The following is a 22763-nucleotide window of genomic DNA, read 5'->3' on the forward strand; positions in this document are numbered from 1 at the left end:
AGTATTGTAATAAATGTAGTAACAATTGAAGAAAACAATAAAGGTTCACTATTTCATACGCAAACCTTGTTTCTGTTCTTTGTATCTTTATGTTTAAGATGATAATAAAATAATTTTAACAGGGAAAAAATAAAGTGTTTAGCCAAGTGATCTGCTTCATTTGTCATCACAGCATTCATGTCAGAGAGAAATGCTATAAATGTTATAAATATGGAAAAGACTTCAGGCCATCCCAGGACTCTTACTCCATAGGAAAGATAGTCATCCAGGTATGGAGATGCAGGTCCTATGTAAGGATGGATAGGTGCTAGGTTGGATGAGACGTGAAGCATCTTCTTGTTAGGGTTCAACTAGACACAGTGTACCAAGTCCTGGGATGGCAAGATTTCTGAATCAGAGGTCTAGAGATTGTGCACATGGTTTCTGAAGGTGCAGCTTAGATAATACTGTTTCCAAGTGGAAAGAAGGTGAAACTGGAATGATGGCTGTTGGGAGGTACCATCACAGTCTACCTGCCCTTCAGCGGTAATAGCTGCCTATAGAGCCCATTGCTCTATAGTTGCTAATTGGTGGTAATTAGTGTTTGTTGCCCTCATACTTGTCATCCTTCCTCGGGTATAATTACCATCTTTATTCAAATGACAACCAAAGACATCATTGTGTGTGTTTGTATGTATATTGATAGATGGGTATCTTAAACTTAACGTGTTGAAAACCAACACATTCTCTTTCCACCCAAACCTTCTTCTCTTCCATACTTCCCCATTTCTGTCAAAGGTGCCATCATTCTTTCATTTTCCCAGGTTTGTAACCTGATCATAATCCTTTACTTCTCACTTTTCCTCACCCCAATTTGTTGTAAAACTTGCCATTTCTGCCTTCACAATACTTTTGAATCTAGTCTCTCCTCTTTGGTCCTCATCACCTTGAAACTAAGTTGTTGAAATAACATTTGAATAGGGTTCTGTCTCAAGGCTTTCAGCACTGGAGGAAAGTTTGGAGGGGTATTTGACTTAGATATTTCCCTTTCTCTACCACTACTCCTCTCAACAAGAAGAGAGTCACTTTAGCAATTTTTTTTGTTTTTTGGTTTTTTTTTTAGGTTTTTGTAAGGCAAATGGGGTTAAATGGCTTGCCCAAGGCCACACAGCTAGGTAGTTATTAAGTGTCTGAGACAGGATTTGAACCCAGGTACTCTTGACTCCAGGGCCTGTGCTTTATCCACTGCGCTGCCTAGCCACCCCCAGCAATTTTTTTAAAAGGGGAAAAAGAAACCAGGTTTTAGAGACTTAGGCCCCCAGGAGAGCTTTGAGACAGTTTATAAATTTGAAAAGAGAAGCAAGCTACCTAAATGGAGATTCATAGTCTCTTACTATTCTTTGTATATTGAAATGTTATCAGCAACCATATGCAAATGGAAACATCTGAGGTTTCATTTTAAACACATCAAAATTGTAAAAATGGCATGAAAGTTTTTTAGATCTATATCCTCAAAGTCACTAAATTGTAACTAACTATGTTCTAGTAGGCATATTAATGAAATATTAATGTGCTGTAAAAATGATGGAAAGGATAGAATCAGAGAAATCTGGTAATCAGGCTCCAGGCCTCTGACAAATACTGACAAATTGGGTCCCCAGAGCATTGACTTCTCTAAGGATGCTGGGATAACCTGGAGGGTGTAGGGAGTGATTTCTCTAATATTTCTGTTCACGGGCCCTCACTAATGTACTGCCCCATTGATTATTAGTTGATATCAATTAGATATCAGTCAGATATATGGGAGCTGCCCCACTAAGTTTCTCAGCTGTACTACATACAACATAGAAAATAAAGGCAGTCTGGGGAAGTGATGTTCTAGCAGCTTGGGGGACTAGCAAAGGTGTAGAAGATGGTACTTGGAAATGAACTATTGAAAGAAGCCAGAGATTCCATGTGGTGAAGTGTGGAGATAGGTTCTCTCATGAGCCTATACAAAGATACTGAGGAGTTTGAAGGCAATTTATGAAGTAGGCCAATATGGTGGGATCCTAGACTTCAAGGAAGGGAGTCAAGGGTAAGAAATCTGGAGTTAGGAAGGGACGAGATTGTGAAGGAATTTTCATACCAAACAAATGTCGTTTGGACATAGATGTATCAGGGAACCATTGGAGCTTGTTGAAGAGAGTCAGTGATTTTGAGATCTCCCCTCAATTTACTCAGGTCATTGTGATTTAAGGGTTATTGATGAATGTAAGTAGAACAGAGTTAAGTTTGATTTAGTGTTAGAAGAATGAGACTAATTAATCAATACATCATGTATTGATTTATTAATTGTATTATTAATTGTATTCAATTTTTCAGATGGGAGTAATACTGTATTATTTGGGCCTGTTAATGTTTATTAGAACTTAGACCTCCCTCACTGCCTTACTAAGTATTCACAATTTGAGAAAAGGTTCCTGAGGCTTAGTAATACTACCCTTCTCACATACAAATCACATCTTACCACTCCCAAGTGACCTTTGTTGTAAAGCCACAACTTCCTTCGACCCTTGGCCAAACTAGTGTTTGGTGATCTTTGGAAAACCCTCATCACTGTGCTTAAGGACCATTGTTCTCCCTCACCGATTGATCATGCCCAGGGCTCTGCCTCAGTGATTTGTTAGAGATTGGGGTTTTGTGGCCTGCATATGATCAAATCATTCTTGTGGGAAAATCAGTTCAGTGATTGTGTGAAGGATGAGTTGAAATGATAGAGGTTTGAGGTGGGAAATATTCTCAGGGAGAGGGAGTGTAATGCCTTTGTGAGTGGAGAGGAAGAGACGGAACAAAGAGGTTTTGTGAGATAGAAATGAGATCTGGCACTTGATTGGACCTGAAAGTAAATGAGTGTGTTAGGGTCTTTTTGGTGACCTGGAACATTTAAGCAGGCTCCGCATCATCTCCTTGATCTTACTATCTTCAACTTTTTATATTCCTTAAAAAAGTTTTTTTAATTTTGAATGTAAGCACCGGAAATATATACAGCAGACACGAGAGGATTCTTTACCAATTTGTGGGCTATTTCATATAACGTTAATATACATAATAGACTCTACATGTTACTTTTTTTTTTTGTCAAGGCAATGGGGTTAAGTGGCTTGCCCAGGGCCACACAGCTAGGTCATGATTAACTGTCTGAAGTCAGATTTGAATTCAGGGACTCCTGACTTAAGGGTCAGTGCTCTATCCATTCTGCCACCTAGTTGCCCCATACATTACATTCAAAATTGTCCTGCCTACTTGGGTTTCCTTCTGAATCCATGCAATTTGTCAAGCTCAATATGTCAGACACTGTTGGATCTGGGGGTACAAAGAAGATAAAGGCAGTTCTTGCCTTTGCCATTTAAGGCGGGGGTAGGGAGGGGAGGTCCCCAGCTGATTGGGAGAGCTGGTCAGGCAGCAGAGCGGCAGATGGAGCCTGAAAGGAGACGGCTTTAAGAGGAGTGGGGGGCTCTACCATGTGGCCTTCAGAGGGGAGAGGAAGGCTGAGGAGGAGGAGGAGGTTTCAGGTTCTTGGCCTTTCCTAGGAGGAAACCATCGTTTCATGGACGTCAGACCAAGCAGAGCTGCCAGTAGGACAGCTGGGTGGGTGGGTGGAGCAGAGCACTGGGCTTGGGACGGGAAGACACACCTTTGGGAGCTGAAATGGAAACGCAGCTCTCAGTAGCTGTGAGACCTTGGGCAAGTCACTTCACCTTGTGTGCCTCAGGTTCCTCATTTGTAAAAACAAGAAAAGGGCAAATCCAGTCTCTGTGCCAAGAAAATTGCAAATGGGGCCACGAAGAGTTGGACGCACCTGAAGGGTGGCCCAGCCGCAGCCTGGCCTCCGGCCTTCCGTCCGCGCTCCGACTTCACGCTGGAGAAAGAGGGGAGCTTAGTCGGGGAGCCTGGGCACGGCCGCCCCCTGCGCCCCCCGTGCCCCACCGGAGGGGCGAGCCTGGGCACGGCCGCCCCCTGTGCCCCGCCGGAGGGGCGAGCCTGGGCACGGCCGCCCCCTGCGCCCCCCGTGCCCCGCCGGAGCGGCGAGCCTGGGCACGGCCGCCCCCTGCGCCCCCCATGCCCTCATCGGAGGGGCGAGCCTGGGCACGGCCGCCCCCTGTGCCCCGCCGGAGGGGCGAGCCTGGGCACGGCCGCCCCCTGCGCCCCCCGTGCCCCGCCGGAGCGGCGAGCCTGGGCACGGCCGCCCCCTGCGCCCCCCATGCCCTCATCGGAGGGGCGAGCCTGGGCACGGCCGCCCCCTGTGACCCACCGGAGCGGCGAGCCTGGGCACGGGCGGCCCGGGGCCGGGGCTCGTGGCCCCCTCCCACGGACCTGCCCGTCCTGCCCACTTGCTGGCGCCCCAAACCGCCCAGGCCCCCCGCGCGCCCCCTTCACTTGGGGCCCGCGCCTCCTCGTGGCCGCCCCTTCCTCCGCCCGCCCCCGCGTGGGCAGCGCGGGACGGAAGCGTGCCCTTGGCGCCCTGCGGCCCCGGTGGGCACGCTGGCCCGCTGCGGCGCCCGGCGCTCCCTCTGCCCGCACAGCGCGGCTGTCACAGCCTGGCAGGGGCCGTCACGGGGCGGGGACCCCCCTGCCCCCAGCCCAGGTTTCCATTTCGTCCTTTCAGAACGAGGGCCCCCGGCCCGCTGTGGGGTGGGCTGAGGGGGGGGGGGGTCCCAGGGGTCCCGCCCCCCTTCGGGCCGGGCCTGCCTCGGGGCGCCCCTCGACTGCGCAGGCGCGAGCGCCGCCCTCCCCGGAGCCTTCTGGGGCTTGTAGTAGCCCACGTGGCGCCGCGCCTGCGCACTGCGCGCCTGCGCCAAGCGGCCTCGGCGCCTTCCCCGCGGGCTGTCGGGGCGCCAAGGCCAAGTTCCCTCGGCGCGGCCCGGCGGGGCCGGCCGCTTCCTTCTCCAGCGCGGTTCACAAACGAGGGGGCGCCCGGCACGGATCCGAACTCGGGTCCCGTCGCCCGGCCCGGGGCGCCCCCTAGCCGCCCCTGCCCGCGGCGTGGGAACGACGTTTCCGCCTTGAACTTGGAGCCCGTGGGGGCGGGGAGGCGGGGGCGTCCCGAGCATGCGCGAGGCCACCCGGCGCTGCGGCAGAGGCCGGGCCGGGGAGGGCGCCAGTGCGCAGGCGCGGGCACCAGCTGCCGCAGAGGCGGGGGCGCGGCGGCCGGGCGGCTGCTGTCAAGGGTACGGGGGGGGGGGGCGCGGGGGGCGGGCAGGGGGCGCGGGGGGCGGGGGGCGGCCGGGAGGGGGCGCGGGCCGCGCCCGTCATCCATTCTCCGCTCACTTGGGGGGGCCGCGGGGGGCGGGGCGGGCGGCCCTGGCAGCTTGCCTTTGACCCCGCAGGTCCGGCTCCGCGGGGGCCGCCCCCCCCACCGGCCAAGGTGAAGGCCGAGGAGGACCATGGAGGACCCGGACCGCCGGCCGGAGGGGGCAGGTGAGCGCGCACCTGCGAGGGGTGCCCGGCGGGGCCGTACCGTTAGGCAGCGGGCGGGGGTCCACCAGGAGGGGGTCCGCGGGGCGGGGGTCCACCGGGCGGGGGTCGCGGGCGGGGGTCCGCCGGGCGGGGTTCCGCGGGGTGGGGGTCACGGGGCGGGGGTCCGCCGGGCGGGGGTCGCGGGGCGGGGGTCCGCCGGGCGGGGGTCGCGGGGCGGGGGTCCGCCGGGCGGGGGTCGCGGGGCGGGGGTCCGCCGGGCGGGGGTCGCGGGGCGGGGGTCCGCCGGGCGGGGGTCGCGGGGCGGGGGTCTGCCGGGAGGGGGTCGCGGGGCGGGCGTCCGCCGGGCGGGGGTCACGGGGCGGGGGTCCGCCGGGCGGGGGTCCGCGGGGCAGGGCCTCGGGGCAGGGGTCCGCCGGGCGGGGGTCGCGGGGCGGGGGTCCGCCGGGGGCTGGTTCCTCTTGGGCCCGCCCCTGCGGGGCCCCCTCCCCTCCCCTTCCCGGGGGGCGGGGGGCGCGGACCATCCCGGGCCTTGTTTGTCCTTCTCCAGGGGAGGGTCCTCGGGAAGGGCGGCGGCGGCGGCGGAGGCCCAAGGAGCCGCTGGTCCCCAGCCACCTGCAGGTGAGCCCCCAAGAGCTGCAGCCTGGCGCCCGAGGGCTGGGGGTCCCTCCCCTGCTTTCCTTCCCCCAGCACGGGCTGCCAGGAGGAGGGTGGAAGGGGGAGGGTCCCCCAATGGGAGCGGGGCAAAGGGCAGGGGAGCTGTCCAGATGTGGGGGGTGGGGCCTCTCCCTCCGGACGGGGGTCTCCAGCCGCACCCCCAAACTTCCCTTTGTAACTCCAGGGAGTTCCCTGCCCCCTCCCCGACTGCACGGCCTCTAAGGCTGGGTTTGAACTCGGGGCCTTCCGACCCCAGGGCGGCCCCCCATCCGCCGCCCGCACCTTTTCCTATGGCCCGGATGGCACTGAGCTGGCTTCCCCAGCCTAACCGACCTTGGCAGTCAGAGGGCAGAGCCAGGGCTAGACTAGAACTCCCGGGAGCCCGCTGACTGGGGCCCAAACAGGTGACTTGGCCCCCCATAGACAGAACTGGATCCGAGGAGTCAGGCTTGGGGTAGGGAGCCCGAGCAGGTGGGGTGGAGGACCACTCCCCTGCCAGCTTCTGTGCTGGTCCTGTTTGGTCCCTTTCTGCCCAATGGAGCTAAGCCCCAGGGAGACCCAGGGGAACGCCAGAGTTGGTTTGATTATCCCCAAAGGAAAAACCAAAGCCATGTGATGGGGCCTTGGCCGGGCCTTCCGATGACAATTGTTTAAGCATCATCAGTGTAATCCTTAGTCTAATATTAACGGACAGATTGGGGTTGCGACCTCTCAGTGGCCAAAGACCATGAGGTAGGGCTTATCACTAAGGAAGCAGGACTGATGTCAGGGACCCACCTGCCTCTTTAGGGCTCACAACCACCAGACTTGTCTCCTTGGAAGAGATCCAAAGCTCCCTTAATGACACCAAAGCAAGCTGGGACCCGCTAAGTATCTTTTGGGGGTGGCAACAAGTTAACTTGTTAGGCTTAACAAACATAGGGGTGGGGTGTGGGGGGGGGTACCAGGAGGAGAGAGAACAACTTTACTTTTAAACTAATTTTAGAGGCAGCTAGGTGGCGCAGTGGCTCTGGAGTCAGGAGGACCTGAGTTCAAATCCGACCTCAGTCACTTAATAATGACCTAGCTGTGTGGCCTTGGGCAAGCCACTTAATCCCCATTGCCTTGTAAAAACTAAAATAAAAATAAAAATACAAAAAACAGAAAACACTTAACTTTAAATAAGAGGACAGTTGGAATTCCTGAGTTCAACTCAGGGATACGGAAAGCTGACTTGGGGCAGATGCAGATCAATTGTAAAAATCAGTACAGCACAAAGTCAATTAAATGATAGAATCCCCATAGTAGAAGCTAGAAGCAATACTATTTTTTTTCTTTTCAGTAGCTAATGTTATAATAACAGAGGCTAGAATTTTATTCTAGGTCTCTACAGTGTAAAGGAATTGGTGACTTATAAGCAAAGACTTCCATTAATGACTAAAAATAAAGAGAATTAGCATATTGTGCCCCATTAGTCACCAAGGGCTATAATGTCATGAACTAGAAAGGAAGATGGGTAATATGATTTCTTCCATCAGCATTATGCATTTGTGTATCAGGTAGAGGTACCTCCTGGGTTGTGGGTTGAAGCTTTAGGAGAAAAGGATCTTTGGGGTTCATGCACCGCGGGGGATTTAGTTAGGGTTGAGTTAGCCACCAAGGAAGGCGACAAGTTCCCAAAGAGGCCTTTTGAGAAGAATGGCGAGCCCAGGCTAAGACAGGGATATGTTTGCTTCAGGCATTAGTGACCTTCCAGGATGTGGCCGTGGACTTCAGCCGGGAGGAGTGGAAGTACCTGGATGATGCTCAGAAGGCCTTCTACCGGGAAGTGATGCTGGAAAACTACGAGAACATGGTTTCCCTGGGTAAGCGTGATTCTCTTCTATGGCTTGGGGTCCCTGGGGAGTCTGGGTGGGCTTCAGAAGGTCTGAAAGCATGGCTGAGGATTGGAGACCACAGCAGCCATGGCTCAACTTCAATTAAACACCTACTCTGTGTGCATAAGCACCCGCTGTGAGCTTGGCACTGTGGTCGTCCTGGAGATACAAAGTGAGGCAAAAGATGCCACTGCCTTCAAGGAGATTCCAGTCTAAAGGGGCAGACTAAACAAGCTGTATCCAGAATAAATAGAAAAGAAAGAACAGAGGAAAGGCATTAGAATTGAGAGGGTTGGGACTTAAAGGGGAAGCCAGGGAAGTCAGGAGTGGGAGTGGAGGAGGGAGAGCATTTCAGACCTGGGAAACAACCAGAGAAAAGTCTCAGAACCCAGAGGTGGATGGTCTCGTTGGGGGACCATCCAGGAGGCAGGTTCCAAGAAGATGGGTAGGGGTAGTGGGGTAAGAAGAGTGGAAAGGGAGAAGGGGGCTGGTGATGAAGGACTTTGAAGGCAAAGGAGCATTTTGTATTTGATCCTGAAGGTAAGAGGGAGCCACTGGAGTTTATTGAGCCAGAGGTTGCCATGTTCAGACCTGTTCTTGAAGTAAATCAGTTTAGTGGCTGAATGGAGGCTGGATTAGAGTGGGAAGAGACTTGAAACAGGCAGACCCTCCCAGCAGCTGTTGCAGTAGTCCAGACGTAAGGACTAAGGACCTCCCCAAGTGTGGAACCAATATTGGAGGAGGGAAGGAACGCCATGTGAGAGATGTTGCAAAGACAGGTCAACAGGCCCTGGCACCATATTGAATGAGGAGGTGGGGAGTGTGTGAGAGGCAGTGAGAAGGCCAGGATGACTCCTAGGTTGGGAACTTGAGGGACTGGGAAGAGGGTGTACCCTCTTTGGTAATAGGGAACATATGGGGTTCAGGAAGGATTTAGGGGAAGAGATAATGGTTTGGACATACTGGGTTTAAGCTGTCTGCTGCATGTCCAGTTTGGGCATCTAAAAAGGCAGCTGGTGATGGGAGATGAGAGGTGGGGCCAGGAGAGATAGATGTGAGAATCACCAGCACAGAGAAGGTCATGAAAGCCATGGAAGCTGAGGGGAGGTGAAGAGAGTTCCAGATCCCCTTTGGCTTCTTTTCTGGTCCAAGTGGAAAGTCTTTCCTTTGAACAATTAGAGATTATTTTCCTGGCTTGGAATCTGCAGCAGTGACGTCAGGCTCCTATAGAAAAGGATCTCTGCTGCTCTCATGTTGACTTAGAAAACCTCCAAATAGTAGTGTTCTTGAGATTGTATTTTACCGTATTAATCTGGTACTGACCCTCCCTGGACCCTCAGGTCAAAGATTCTTGCTCAGGTTCCTCCGGGAGCCAAGAGAACACTTGCTCCTGGACCCTTTCCTCTTCTCCAACCATTTTTCCCAAGCGCTTGACCACAATTAGATTTCTTCTAGACGGGGGCAGCTAGGTGGCGCAGTGGATAAAGCACTGGCCCTGTAGTCAGGAGGACCTGAGTTCAAATCCGGCCTCAGTCACTTAATGATTACCTAGCTGTGTGGCCTTGGGCAAACCACTTAACCCCATTTGCCTTGCAAAAAAAAAAAAAAGATTTCTTCTAGATGCCCCCCCCTCCACATAAGGCAAGCTGGTACCATGTCATATTTAACTTTGTATTTCCCCCAGCATGATTCTCTGCTCATAGTCAATGGTTCATGGATTAAAAAGAAAAAAGATCTCAAGGAAATCCTTAAGTCACAGCTCAAGAAGTTCCTGTGGCTCCCTATAGCTCTAAAATGAAGGATAAAATCCTTTTTGGTTTTTCAAAGCCCTTCAAGGCTTGACTGTAGAATTTTCCAGACTTCCACTACACAGCTCCTCCCCCACCCCTGACACTCCTCTTCTCTCTCCAGACCTTGATCCCTATTGTTACCTTCTCCATTATCTCTGTCCTCATTCTTCAGCTACAAGGTCCTTTTCTCTGAAATATTTTGTATTTATCATTTCTCTATTTTGGGACTTCTTATATGTGTCCATGGGCTTACCTCAAATAGAAGGAAGGCCCGTGGTGAGCAGTCATGACTCTATTTTGTTTTTGCCTTTGTAATACTGGCAGCTAGGTGGCATAGTGTAAAGAGTGCCTGAAGCCAGGAGGACCTGAGTTCAAATTTGGACTCAGAACACTTACTAGCTGTGTGACCCTAGACAAGTCACTTCACCTTGACTGTCTCACGTCCAGGGTCATCTGCCTGGATGTTGTCCTGATCCATATCTGGCCACTGGACCCAGATGATTCTGGAGGAGAAAATGAGGCTGGTAACTTAGCACAGCCCCCACCCACCCCCACCCCAAATCCAGTTCACATGCTTGTCTTGGCCTGACCTCCTTGATGTCAGGGTCTTCTTTGAGAGTGAAGGACAGTACTGCCTACACAGGGAATGACTGGCCCATAAAAGGAGGTTAATAAGTGTCTCTTGTCTTATTGCTTCAGGGACCCAAATCTCAATTTTTTGCCCATTTAGCATGGAAAGGGTCTTTCTAAGCCTAAATGAGAGCATTCTCTGAGAATATAAAACAATCTGCTTCAGAGGCCCTTGCCTTACCTCCTTGCTTTCTTGGTGGCCCTCATTTCCATTCATATTTCAGAATTCTTAGATGACTTTCTGGTTGTCTTCAGAACTTTCTAATTTCTCTCTATATATTTAGGGCTTCCTGTTTCCAAAAAGGACGTGATCTCCCTGTTGGAGAAAAATGAAACCCCACGGAGGTCAAAGAAACGTGGCCCCAGAGACCCTTGTCCAGGTGAGTGATTGAGGGAAAGGCAGGTGGATGCAAGCTCCATCTATTCTCATCACTTAGGGGGCCCTCTTGTTGTCCAGTTGAATAGTGGCCTAAGGGGCCTAGCCCCCATTTAGCCTGAGGTACAAATCTCTCTCTTTTTTTTAAAATAAGATTTTATTGGAGTTTTACAACATTTCCCTCATTCTTGCTCCCCCCCCCCCCCCCCCAGAAGGCAGTCTGGTAGACATTGATCTCAGTTAAATGTGATGACAGAGAAATCATGTCCTTAAAGAAGAAACACAAAGTATAAGAGATAGCAAAATTACAGAATAAGATAATTTTTTTTTTCCCCCTAATTTGAAGGTAACAGTCTTTGGTCTTTGTTCAAAGTCCGCAATTCTTTCTCTGCATACAGATGGTATTCTCCATTGCAGGCAGCCCCAAAATTGTCCCTGATTGTTGCACTGATGGAATGAGCGAGTCCATCAAGGTTGATCATCGCCCCCATGTTGCTGTTAGGGTGGACAGTGTTTTTCTGGTTCTGTCCATCTCGCTCAGCATCAGTTTATGTAGATCCCTCCAGGCTTCCCTGAATTTCCTGAATTTCCGTCCCTCCTGGTTTCTAATAGAACAATAGTGTTCCATGACACACATATACCACAGTTTGTTAAGCCATTCCCCAAATGAAGGACATTCACTTGATTTCCCATTCTTTGCCACCACAAACAGGGCTGCTATGAATATTTTGTACAAATCTCTCTCCTAGGGGCGGCTAGATGGCACAGTGCATAGAGCACTGGCCCTGGAGTCAGGAGTACCTGGGTTCAAATCTGGTCTCAGACACTTAATAATTACCTAGCTGTGTGGCCTTGGGCAAGCCACTTAACCCCATTTGCCTTGCAAAAAAACAAACAAACAAAAAAACAAATCTCTCTCCTAATGACTCTCTTACCTCATGTTTCCCTGACTCGGGGATTGAGATGCAGCTTCCTTCTTTTATGTGTTTTTCAAAAGTCATTTAATATTTAGAAATCACTAGTTTAAACCTTTGCTATGACATATTTACCACAAATGCATAAGTAGTTCTCCGAATCTTTTCTTTTGGTCCTTGACCTCCCTCAAGGTAGAATCCGTAGGTCAAAGCATAAGGACATTATCATCATTTTCTTTGGATTATTCCAATTGATTTCCAGTATAATGGAACCAGTTATAGTTCCACCAAGGGCATGAGTGTGCCCATGTGTCTAAAACTATTCCAATTTTGTTTATACCTATCTTTTGTTATTTTTGCCAATTTGCAAGGTGTGAGGTTAAAGCAGTCAGGCAACCAATATTTATTAAGGGCTAGACATATGTGCCTACAAATAAAGGCAAAAATCGTGATCCTTTCCCCTCAAGGAGCTCACATTGCAATGAGAGAAGCACACCACGGATAGCGCTATTTTATATATCTAAATGTACACACACATACATACACACACACATGCAGAGTGTTATCAATGGTATGGTAATCTCTTACCCTGCAGGAAAGTAGGAAAGAAAGAGAATAAATGTTGATAGCAGAGGGGGTTGGATTGGGGAAGTAAAAGTCAGAAGCAAATCACTTTTGAGAATAGACAAAGGAAAGAGAGTAAGATAAACAGGGGGAAAGAGGATAGAGGGAAGTACATAGTTAATAATCATAATTACAAAAAAAATCAGGTTTCTCTGACAAAGGCCTCATTTATCAAATATATAGAGAACTGAGTCAGATTTAAAGGAATAAGAGCCATTCCTCAACTTGATAAATAGTTAAAGGATTAAAGGATATGAAGAGGCAGTTTTCAGGTGAAGTAATCAAAGGTAACAAATCACTATTGATTTGAAAAATGCAAATTAAAACAACTCTGAGCTACCACCCTATATCTCAGAGTGTCTAATATGACAGAAAAAGGAAGTGACACATATTGGAGGGGATGTGGGAAAATTGAAACACTAATTCACTTTTGGGGAAGTTGTAGAGCATTTTATAGAGTAATTTGGAACTATGCCTAAAGGACTATTAAACCATGTATAGCCTTTGAACAGGCAATGCCACTACTAGGTCTGTATCCCAAAGAGATAAAAATCAAAAAAGGACATATATATTTATGTATGTACAAAAATATTTATAGCAACTATTTACTGTTGGTGAAGATTTGGAAATTGAAAAAAATATCCATCAATTGAGGAATTGATGAACACATTATACTAGGTGATTTTAATGGAATATTATTGTGCTATAAGAGATGATGAACAAGATGTTCACAGAAAAACCTGGAAAGACTTACATGAGCTGATGCACAGTGAAATGATCAGAACCAGGAGGACATTAGACACAGTAACAATAAGATTTTATGATAGTCAAGTCTGAATGACTTGGCTGTTCTCAGCAGTACAGTGTTCTAAGACAGCTCTGAAGGAGTTCAGATGAAAAATGCTCTTTATCTCCAGAGCAAGAACTGATGGAGTCTAAAGCAGTTTAGGGTGGAGAAAGGGAGAGAAGAGAAGGAAGGAGTGTTATGCTCCTGTTAGACTAGCTGCTCAGGAAGTGTTAGGCTCCAGGTGGCTAGCCTATCCTTATGCAGGCGAACATTGAAGGGGCAGGAGACAAGACAAAGTCTCCAGGATCTCATTTATTAAACCAAATACAAGTGCTTAAATATCCTCCCAGTCCGTGGTCCACTCCCACTCCCGTGGCACTCTGCAATCAACCAATAAATAATGCTCTGGTGCTAGAGGAAACCAGGTGATGAAATTATACAGTACTCTTACATACAACAGTCTCTTACAAAGGAGGGAAAGAAATTGGAACTCAGTATTTTAAAACACTGCTAAAAATTATTTTTTATGTAATAGAAAAATTTATTTAAAATGTATTATCATAGTTTTATTTATTATTTTATTTATATTTTATTATTTTAAATATAGATAATAAATTAAAATTTACTTATATTGGAGAAAAAATTAATTAAAAAAATTTATACAATGTAAATGAAAGTGATGTCACAGAAAGGCACCAACTTTGGCTAGGGAAGGAGAAAAAGAGAGACCTGAAAAAGAGGATTTGAGCTGAATCTTGAAGGGAGATCAGGAGGGGGACGTAAAGGGAGAGCATTCTAGAGATGCGTGAAGGACAACCAATGAGAAAGTACTTTTCTCTTTGACTTCTTGGACCCAGGAATATGGAACACTGTGTCTAAAGTCAGACTGTTCTAATATGTTGGTTAGTGTTATTGAACTTCTGGATTAGTTGGATAATTTGAATTATGTAAAAAAAAATCAATGATAATGTATTTTAAAACATGCATAGATACAAAAAAATATCAAAATGGTTCTATAGTAATCTGGAAACTTCTGTTGCCTTCATATTGTAATGGTAGATTAATTTCAACAAAATAGAAGAAATTTGTCCTGGTTACATCCATAAAGCTTTCTGAAACTGTTTACTCTGTATATTTTGTAAGAAATTGTGGGAGTTTTTCCAAATTATTTTTATCCAATTGTAGATAGTGTATATGTATTATTTTGGTTCTGCTTTCTACAGTTATCCAGCAAGCATTTATTAGACACCTACTGTATCCCAGACACCTAGCTAGGCAGGAATTGGGGAATAGAATTAGGGTCAGACGTGGAATTAGGTTCAGTGTTAGATGGAATATTGCAATCATCCACTCATCTTTTGTTTGGACATCTGCCTGCCACAAGACCCCCCCCTCCCCTTCCCCCCAATCCCTCCCAATCTTGCATCCAATGACCAGGACTTTCTGGCTCTTCTGAGAACAAGATCTCCTGCTACAGGTGCTGTCTCCAACTGTTCCCCAAGTCTGAGATTCTCTGCCCCCCTAGCACAGATTCTCTGACTTCCTTCAAGTTCCAGTTCCAATCCTTAGGAACCTTCCCAATCCCTCTGTTCATTATCACTGCTGTTTCCTGGATATAACTTGTTTGTCCAGATTTATTTGCCTTTTGTCTCCCCAGTTAGTTGTCAGCTTGATGGACACAGGCCTTTTGCCTTTGTATCTTCAGCACTTTGCCCAGCTCTTGAGCAGAGTAGGTGAGGTGTGAGAGATTTGAGCTGCGAGATCCATTAAGAGGGTACTCCATTCACCTGGGGAAGATGATGTGGGCACTTGTGTCAGATCAGGGTTGAATAAGAGATGATGTGGAGATAGAGACGAGAACCTGGCAAGTTAATGGAGGGAGCTTATGAGTTTGGGGGACTGGAAGATTGGGGATGCCCTCTATTGTATACAAGAGGAGTGGATTTGAGAGGAAAGATTGCGTTTCTGGACATGTGGGGTTAGGGATATCTGGCATATCCAATTTGAAAGATCACAGGCATTTGTTGCTGGGGGCTCAAGGGAGAGGGGGCATGGGAGGAGATACAGCTAGAGATAACTAGTGATAACTGGAAGCAGCTACCAATAGATCTTAGAGGGAGAGAGAGGCCTTTGACAGGACCTTGGGGAACCCCTAGAGCTGGGGAGCAGATGGAGTCTCCAACAAAGGAGACTGAGGAGCATTCGTTCGGATAAATTGTTGTTGATTCAGAGAAGTAGGAGAACCAGGAGGTGGGGAGATAGGAGTGATGGGCAGGGTCAAGGGCAGCAGCTGCACTGACAAGGATGAGAGCCAAGAGGAAAACCATGCGATCTGGGGATCTGGGGGAACTTTGGAGACAAGTTTCAGTAAAGTGATGAACATAAAACCCAGATGGTAAAGAGTCAGTGAGAGGCAAGGAAATACAGGCAGTAAATCAGACAACCATTTTTAGAAGTTTTGCTTAAAAAAGAAGTAGAATTTCTGGACTTAAAAGGATTTTTTGCAGAAGGTTTTTTTTTTTTGTTTTGTTTTTGGATTAGGAAACTTGATCATGTTGCAAGACAAGTAAGGAAGGAACTTGTAGATAGGGAGAGATTGAAGATTTGAGGAGATTCATGCACAAGGATATTAGGGCAGCTCTAGTCTGTTCTGGTGGCTAAGAATTGGAAATGGAGGGGATGCTCATCAGTGGGCCAATGTCTGGATATGTGATATGTGATGATAATGGAATTCTGTTGGGCTCCAAGCAATCAAGAGCAGGATGCTCTCAGAAAAACTTGGAAAGACATACGCAGGGGCGGCTAGGTGGCGCAGTGGATAAAGCACTGGCCCTGGAGTCAGGAGTACCTGGGTTCAAATCTGGTCTCAGACACTTAATAATTACCTAGCTGTGTGGCTTTGGGCAAGCCACTTAACCCCATTTGTCTTGCAGAAACCTTAAAAAAAAAAAAAAGAAAAAGAAAGACATGCGCAGAGGCCTAGTGAAATGTACAGTGTCCTCAGGAACAGCAATAAGATAGGGTGATTGGTTGTGAATGAATTCCCTTTTCTCAACAATACTATGACCCAAGACAACTCCGACTTATGTTAAAGAAGGTTCTCCATTCTCAGAGAAAGAGAGCTAATGGTATCGACTGAAATATATTTTTAACTTTATTTTACTTAGTTTTATTTTAACTTTATTTTTCTTGAGGTTTCTTTTTTGGCAGGGGGGAAGTCCTGTTTTCTTTCACAACATGACTATTATGGAAATGATTTGCAAGACTATACATTTATAACCTTTATCAAATTGCTTGCTTTCTCTTTTTTTAATAGATTATTTTATTTTATTTTTCCAATTGCATGTTATGAAAATTTTCAACATTTTATCTGCATGCATTTGCATATTTTTAAGGAAATTTACATAATTTCCTTCCACCCTCCCTTCCCACTCCCCTCCCCTCAGTGGTGAACAATCTGGTGAATCCTGTACATACACATTTGTGTTTAACATGTTTATAGATTAGTTTTTGTGTGTGCGAGGAATTAGGATTAAGGGAAAAGAAAGAAAACCATGAGTTAGGAAAGAAAAACACAAAAGAAATTTTTAAAAAGTGAATGCAGTGTTCATTCAGATTCTGTAGGTTTTTTTGGTTTTGTTTTGATTTTCTTCCCCTGAATGGAGATAGCATTGTCTTTAGCTAGTCTAATACAGTTGTCCCAGCTCTTTGAACTTCTGAGAAGAGCCACGTCCATCAAAGTTGATCATCTCACAATGTTGTTAATGTGGATAATGTTCTCTTGGTTCTACTCTTATTCTGAATTGCTTGCTTTCTCAATTTGGGGAGGGAGGTAGGGACAGAGGAAGGGAGAAAATTTGGAACTCAAACTTTAAAAAATGACTATTAAAAATTGTTTTTACTGGGCGGCTAGGTAGTGCTGTGGATAAAACACCGGCCTTGGAGTCAGGAGTACCTGGGTTCAAATCTGGTCTCAAGACACTTAATAATTACCTAGCTGTGTGGCCTTGGGCAAGCCACTTAACCCCATTGCCTTGCAAAAACCTAAAAAAAAAACAAAAAAAAATTGTTTTTACATGTAACTGGGGAAAAATAAAATACTAAATAATTTTTTTTTAAAAAGGAAACAAAAAAAGATTTGAGAAGACATGATTGCGATCACAATCTATTTGAGAAGGTGGAGAAAATGAGATCAAGTATACAGGTAGAGGTATTGACTTTGGTCAGGAAGAGGATCATCTTATTTTAAAAGGAAGAAAAGAGGAAATGATGTTTCTCAAGAGGGTTTGAGATTAGAACAAAAAAGGGGATGGGGAAGAGAATGCTCATGTCAAATGATCTTAATTTTCTGAGTAAAGAAAGAGATAAAGTCAAGGAACTGGGATGGGTTGGGTTGGAGACAGGAGAGAAGATATGAGGGTCTTTAGAAGACAGGAAATTTGGAATATTTTCTGTGGAGATAATTAAGTTTAAATAAAATGTTTGGTTTTTTTTTTAGTGCAGCAAGGTTACAGTTGAAGTCAGATAATGTGACTTTTTTTGCATTTCATATGTATGTATGTATGTGTATATGTTTTTTAAGTTGACAATTACCAAACAAAATGAACACCTCCATATACATAGAAAAGAAAAAGAGGATTGCGCAGGAAAGTGTGTTTTCCCTTTGAAAATAAAACAGATTTACCATGTCTTTAATCTTTAAAGCTATACTAGTTGTCTGGGATTCCTTCTTGCCTTCCTTTGGTCTTCTTTTGTGCATTTAAAAAACCCCCAAACTCTTTAATAACTTCTTCTTTTCATTCTCCCTGCCCCCCGCCATATTGCTAACCTTTCTCCTCTTCTCATACCACAACTGAAAAAAAAAGATAAATGAAATCAGCAAACTCTTTTAACAAATATTCATAGTCAAGCAAAACATTCCCACAGTGGCCAATGCTTCTTTGTAATCCCCTTCCTATCCAGAGGTAGATATCAGATATCATCATCCATTCTCGGCATTCTTGGTTGGTCATTGATCAGAATTCTTAGACTTTTTTGTCTTTATAAGGTCATTATTCCACAATTATTCTGGTTCTATTTCTCCCTGTGTCAGTTCATATCAGTCATCTCAGTTTTCTCTGAAATCATCCCTTTCATCATGTCTTACCCTATAGTAAGAATATTCATTATCTTTGTTTAGCATAATCTGTTTGGTCATTCTTCAGTTAATGAACAGTCACTAGTTAACTTCTTTCCACTACAAAAAGGGCCGTTAAAAATGTTTTTGTACATATGGGTCCTTCTCTTGTATGATATCTTTGGGGTAGAGACCTGTAATATCTCTAGATCAAAAGGTATGCAGTGACTGAACTATATCATTACTCCAGTAACAGTGCCTCTATGCACCAATTTCCATTAATTTTCATTTTTGTCATCTCTGCCAATTTAATAGGTGTTGAGGTGGAACCTTAGAATTACGTGAATTTTTATTTTTTTATTTTTATTTATTTATTTATTTATTTATTTATTTTTTAGGGTTTTGCAAGGCAATGGGGTTAAGTGGCTTGCCCAAGGCCACACAGCTAGGTAATTATTAAGTATCTGAGGCCAGATTTGAACTCAGGTACTCCTGACTCCAGGGCCGGTGCTCTATCCACTGCGTCACCTAGTCGTCCTACATGAAATTTTAATATACAAAGCTAGCATCTTCTTATCACTTATAAATATTATCATATTGTTTCATAGTCTTATTTGTAATTTCTTTTGGCATGGTTGAATTTCATATAATTTTATTTAGTCATTTTCTAATTGTTGGACACATGACTTATTTCCAAATTTTCCTATTACAAATACTGCTGTCATGAAAAGTTTTGTAGAGAGAAGTTTCTTTTCCATCATTCTTAGACTATACTGTTAACCAGTGGTGTCAAATTGAAATAGAAAAGGACTTCTGTGGCTGCACATTAACTTAGAAAACTACAAATTAACATATCCTATATATCATTTTGTATTTTTATTTATTTTGTTAAACATTTCTCAATTATAGCATGTGGAAGGCTGTATAAGATTGACACCTTAATGGTGATATCAATAAACTCATAGGTATGAACAGATAAATAGCACTTATTTTGGATAACTATATTTAATTAAAAAATGTTGTATATTTCATACTTTTATTTCATAGCTCTTATATAATTATATCATATTCTATTTACATCTCTAGCATTAAATTTTATAATTCTTTAATTTAATGGATTTTTATATTACATCTCAGGGTTGATTTCATTTGAGTTTTTTTTAAATGATCATCTGATAGCTTGAACAGTTTTTTTTTTTACTTTTTGCAAAGCAATGGGGTTAAGTGACTTGCTCACAGTCACACAGCTAGGTAATTATTAAGTGTCTGAAGCTGCATTTGTACTGAGTTTCTTCTGACTCCAGGGCCAGTGGGTGCTCTTCACTGTGCCACCTAGTTGTCTCATTGAACAGTTTTTCTTGTGGAGTTTGCCCATTTGTTTGTATAGCTCTTATAATTATTTTTCCTTTTTTTTTATCATCTTCATTTCCAAATACAATCCCTACCCCACCCCCTTTGAATGAATCATTCTTTTTAATAATAAGTAAAAAAAGAAATTTAAAAATATATGTCCATATATAAAAATATATATACTCAAAATGTTAGCTAATCCTGGCAATATTGTTTATACAGTATTATATACCCAGACTCTCCCCTCCACTACAAAAAGAGGGAACTTACTTTTCTTCAGGATCAAGCTTGGTCATTATTATTATTACATGTATTTTTATGTGTCATATGCATGCATGCATGCACATATACATATATAAATATATAATGTGTATTTGTGTAACTTATGTATATATAGAAACATATAGATACATGCATGTGTGTGTATATTTATGAATATTTTAAAATATGTGTATATACATATCTCGATACATCCCCACCCCCCAAAATTAGACATTTTTATTCCTACCATTTATATTGTGTATATATGTATTTGTGTTTTTTATTCTTGGTTCTGCTTACTTCACCATGCATCAAGTCATATAAATCTTTCAATACTTCTCTTTTCTTCATCTTAAGTATGTACCTAGCAGGGAGATTTCTGGATCAAATGATAGGTCTATTTTAATCACTTTTTCAGTAATGCTCCAAATGCCTTTCCAGAATAATTAGACCAATTCACAGCTCCATCAACAGTACTTTTCTGATTTTCCTTAGGCACCAGGGAAAGTGACATAAATATGTCTAGATCTAGGCTAAGAGCTCTCTCTCTCTCTGTTAGCCCATGGAGGTCAAAAATGGAAAGAAAGGTCTCATGCATTCATTCTTTCCAAATTTTTTCCCCCTAACTTATTTTTTGTTAACTTAAGATTAATTTAAGATTCTGAACTTTTTCTTCCTTCAAATGAGGAATGAATTCAAATGAATATAAGTGAATTTTGCTATTTTGTTTAACTATATGGAGGATTCTCTTGGTAGTTTGATTTGTAGCATTCTAAGAATAAAAATTAATTTAGGCAGTATCAATATTTTTATTATAGTGACTGGACCCTAAATACAAGTTATTGGTTTTATTAAAATTTTTGAAATTGTATGTATTTAAGCTTTTAAATATGCTCTTTTGTAGATCGAATCTCAAGGATTTTATGCCTTATGCATTTATTTTAATTAGAACTTCCCTTTTAGTATTTACTCATAGTTTTTGTTATTGCTGTATTGAAATGTTCTTGATTTTTGTGAATTTATTTTGTATCCTGCTTTAGTCAGGCCATTACCTCAGTTTCTGTTCTGATTCTCTCTGAATATTCCATTACATTATCAGCAAAGGGATACCTTATTAAGTCTCTTCTTAATTGATGTTTGTCTTTAATTTTCTTATTCTTTATGAGTGGAATTTCTAAAATAATGTCCCTTCATGGTGGGGAGCTTGCCTTGATCTGATGGATATCAGCTGAAGTCCTACCTCTAACTAATATAGATTGACTGATCTAGGTAAAGGTGTTGAAATCCTGGTCTAAACATTCCCAGTTCTTTCAACTATGCTTTCTACAGAATTTCATTCTAGGACAGTCCAGCATTGTCAGGTGACTTCCTTTGTCCTCTGGCTTCTCAAGTACAGTTATTATGTAGCATCTAGAACTAAAAACAGTACTGCAAATGCATTTTGACCTGGGCAGAATTTTAACTATTTTCATCCTGTTCTCCATGAAGTTTGATGTCATATTAGCTTTGTATTTGCCATATAAAATTTCACATGTATATTGAACTTGAAGTTCATTAAAACCTCCAGATATTTTTCAGGTGAACTCTCTGATCATGCCTTTTCTTTTTCTTTTTCTTTCTTCATCTTCCTCACCCTTCCTCTCCCTTTCCCCCTCCATCTCCTCCTCTTCCCTCTCTTTGTGGAGTTGGATTTCTGAACCCAGTTATTAGTTTTGATCCAATGGTTTCACCTTTTGGGATCTTTTTGAATCTTAGCTGATAGCTGTATTGTCAACTTTCCTTCCCAGTCTTGTGTCATTTTAAGTTTTGTTATCATGCCATACATGTATGTATCTGTGTGTGTGTGTTTGTATGTGTGTTTGTGTGTGTGTGTGTGTGTGTGTGTGTATGTGAATTTGCTTTTATTGCTCTGAAATGTAAATCATAGGCTGCTAGGGCTCTGTTTCAATCCTGTAACCCTTTTAACCCAAAATAAAATCATATATTAAATTGAACTTAGCTACTCTTCCTTGTTTGTCTATGTCCCCCTTTGAATTGCCTTCTTTGTATAGTGTATTTTTTTTTTAGATTTTTGCAAGGCAAACGGGGTTAAGTGGCTTGCCCAAGGCCACACAGCTAGGTAATTATTAAGTGTCTTAGACCGGATTTCAACCCAGGTACTCCTGACTCCAGGGCTGGTGCTTTATCCACTACGCCACCTAGCCACCCCTCTATAGTGTATTTTTAAAAAATTTGTTGCTCTTTTTATTTTCATCTCCATGATGTATATTCCAGTCATATTCATATTCATCATTTTATCTCCATAATTTATTCAACTATTGTCTAACATAGTAACTCCAGGGGCACCCTATTATTTCAAAGATCATGTATAAAATTATCTATTTAACTTTTTAAAGCCTTTCATAATCTAGTTCCCATCTATCTTGCGCCTTTTATTACACATATTCTCTTTCACAAACTCTGTGATTTAATCAATCTGGCTTTCTTGCTATTTCCTACAAACTCCATCTCTCCCATCTTCTGTCTGTCTTTGTACTGATTGGGTTCTGTGATTATTTGGAATTGGAAGAATCTTTTAGAATTCTCAGTTTCTTTCAAGAAAATTTTACCTGAATCATTTCCTGTTTCCCTTTCCCTAGTTGGTGGTGCCTTCTTTCCAGAGATGTGCATATAAACAGCCTGCTGGGGTGCTGGGGATGTGTGGCCAATACAATTTTAAGCTTTATCTTAATTTTTTAACATCACTTTAAGTCTATAAAAACTAAGCAAAAAAAATAAATCAAGCAAAAAAAAATAATCAAATTTAGCATTTGCTGATTTATAAGGTAAATAATTGTTCATGCTGAAAATATAATAATTGGCTGTCTTCAATGAGTTTGACCTACCCCAGCATACCAGTGCTCCCCTATCCTTTAAATCCTTTGTATCTAAGGCAGGATGACCCTCATTTCTCCAGTTTTAATGTC

General features: G+C 44.1%; 1 protein-coding gene across 1 annotated transcript in view; it reads left to right on the top strand.

Moving 5' to 3' along the window:
- The first annotated feature begins 4573 nt into the window (after positions 1 to 4573).
- LOC141489096 (uncharacterized) overlaps positions 4574 to 22763 on the top strand; it is a 28920-nt gene continuing 10730 nt past the window's right edge. Inside the window, exons 1-5 of the mRNA XM_074189748.1 lie at positions 4574 to 5189; positions 5349 to 5439; positions 5987 to 6057; positions 7811 to 7937; positions 10654 to 10749. Coding sequence (XP_074045849.1) covers positions 5406 to 5439; positions 5987 to 6057; positions 7811 to 7937; positions 10654 to 10749 — 328 coding nt within the window. The 5' untranslated portion in view covers positions 4574 to 5189; positions 5349 to 5405. The remainder of the gene's footprint in view (positions 5190 to 5348; positions 5440 to 5986; positions 6058 to 7810; positions 7938 to 10653; positions 10750 to 22763) is intronic.

Source organism: Macrotis lagotis, chromosome 5 (genome assembly GCF_037893015.1).
Source record: "Macrotis lagotis isolate mMagLag1 chromosome 5, bilby.v1.9.chrom.fasta, whole genome shotgun sequence".
Taxonomy (NCBI): domain Eukaryota; kingdom Metazoa; phylum Chordata; class Mammalia; order Peramelemorphia; family Peramelidae; genus Macrotis; species Macrotis lagotis.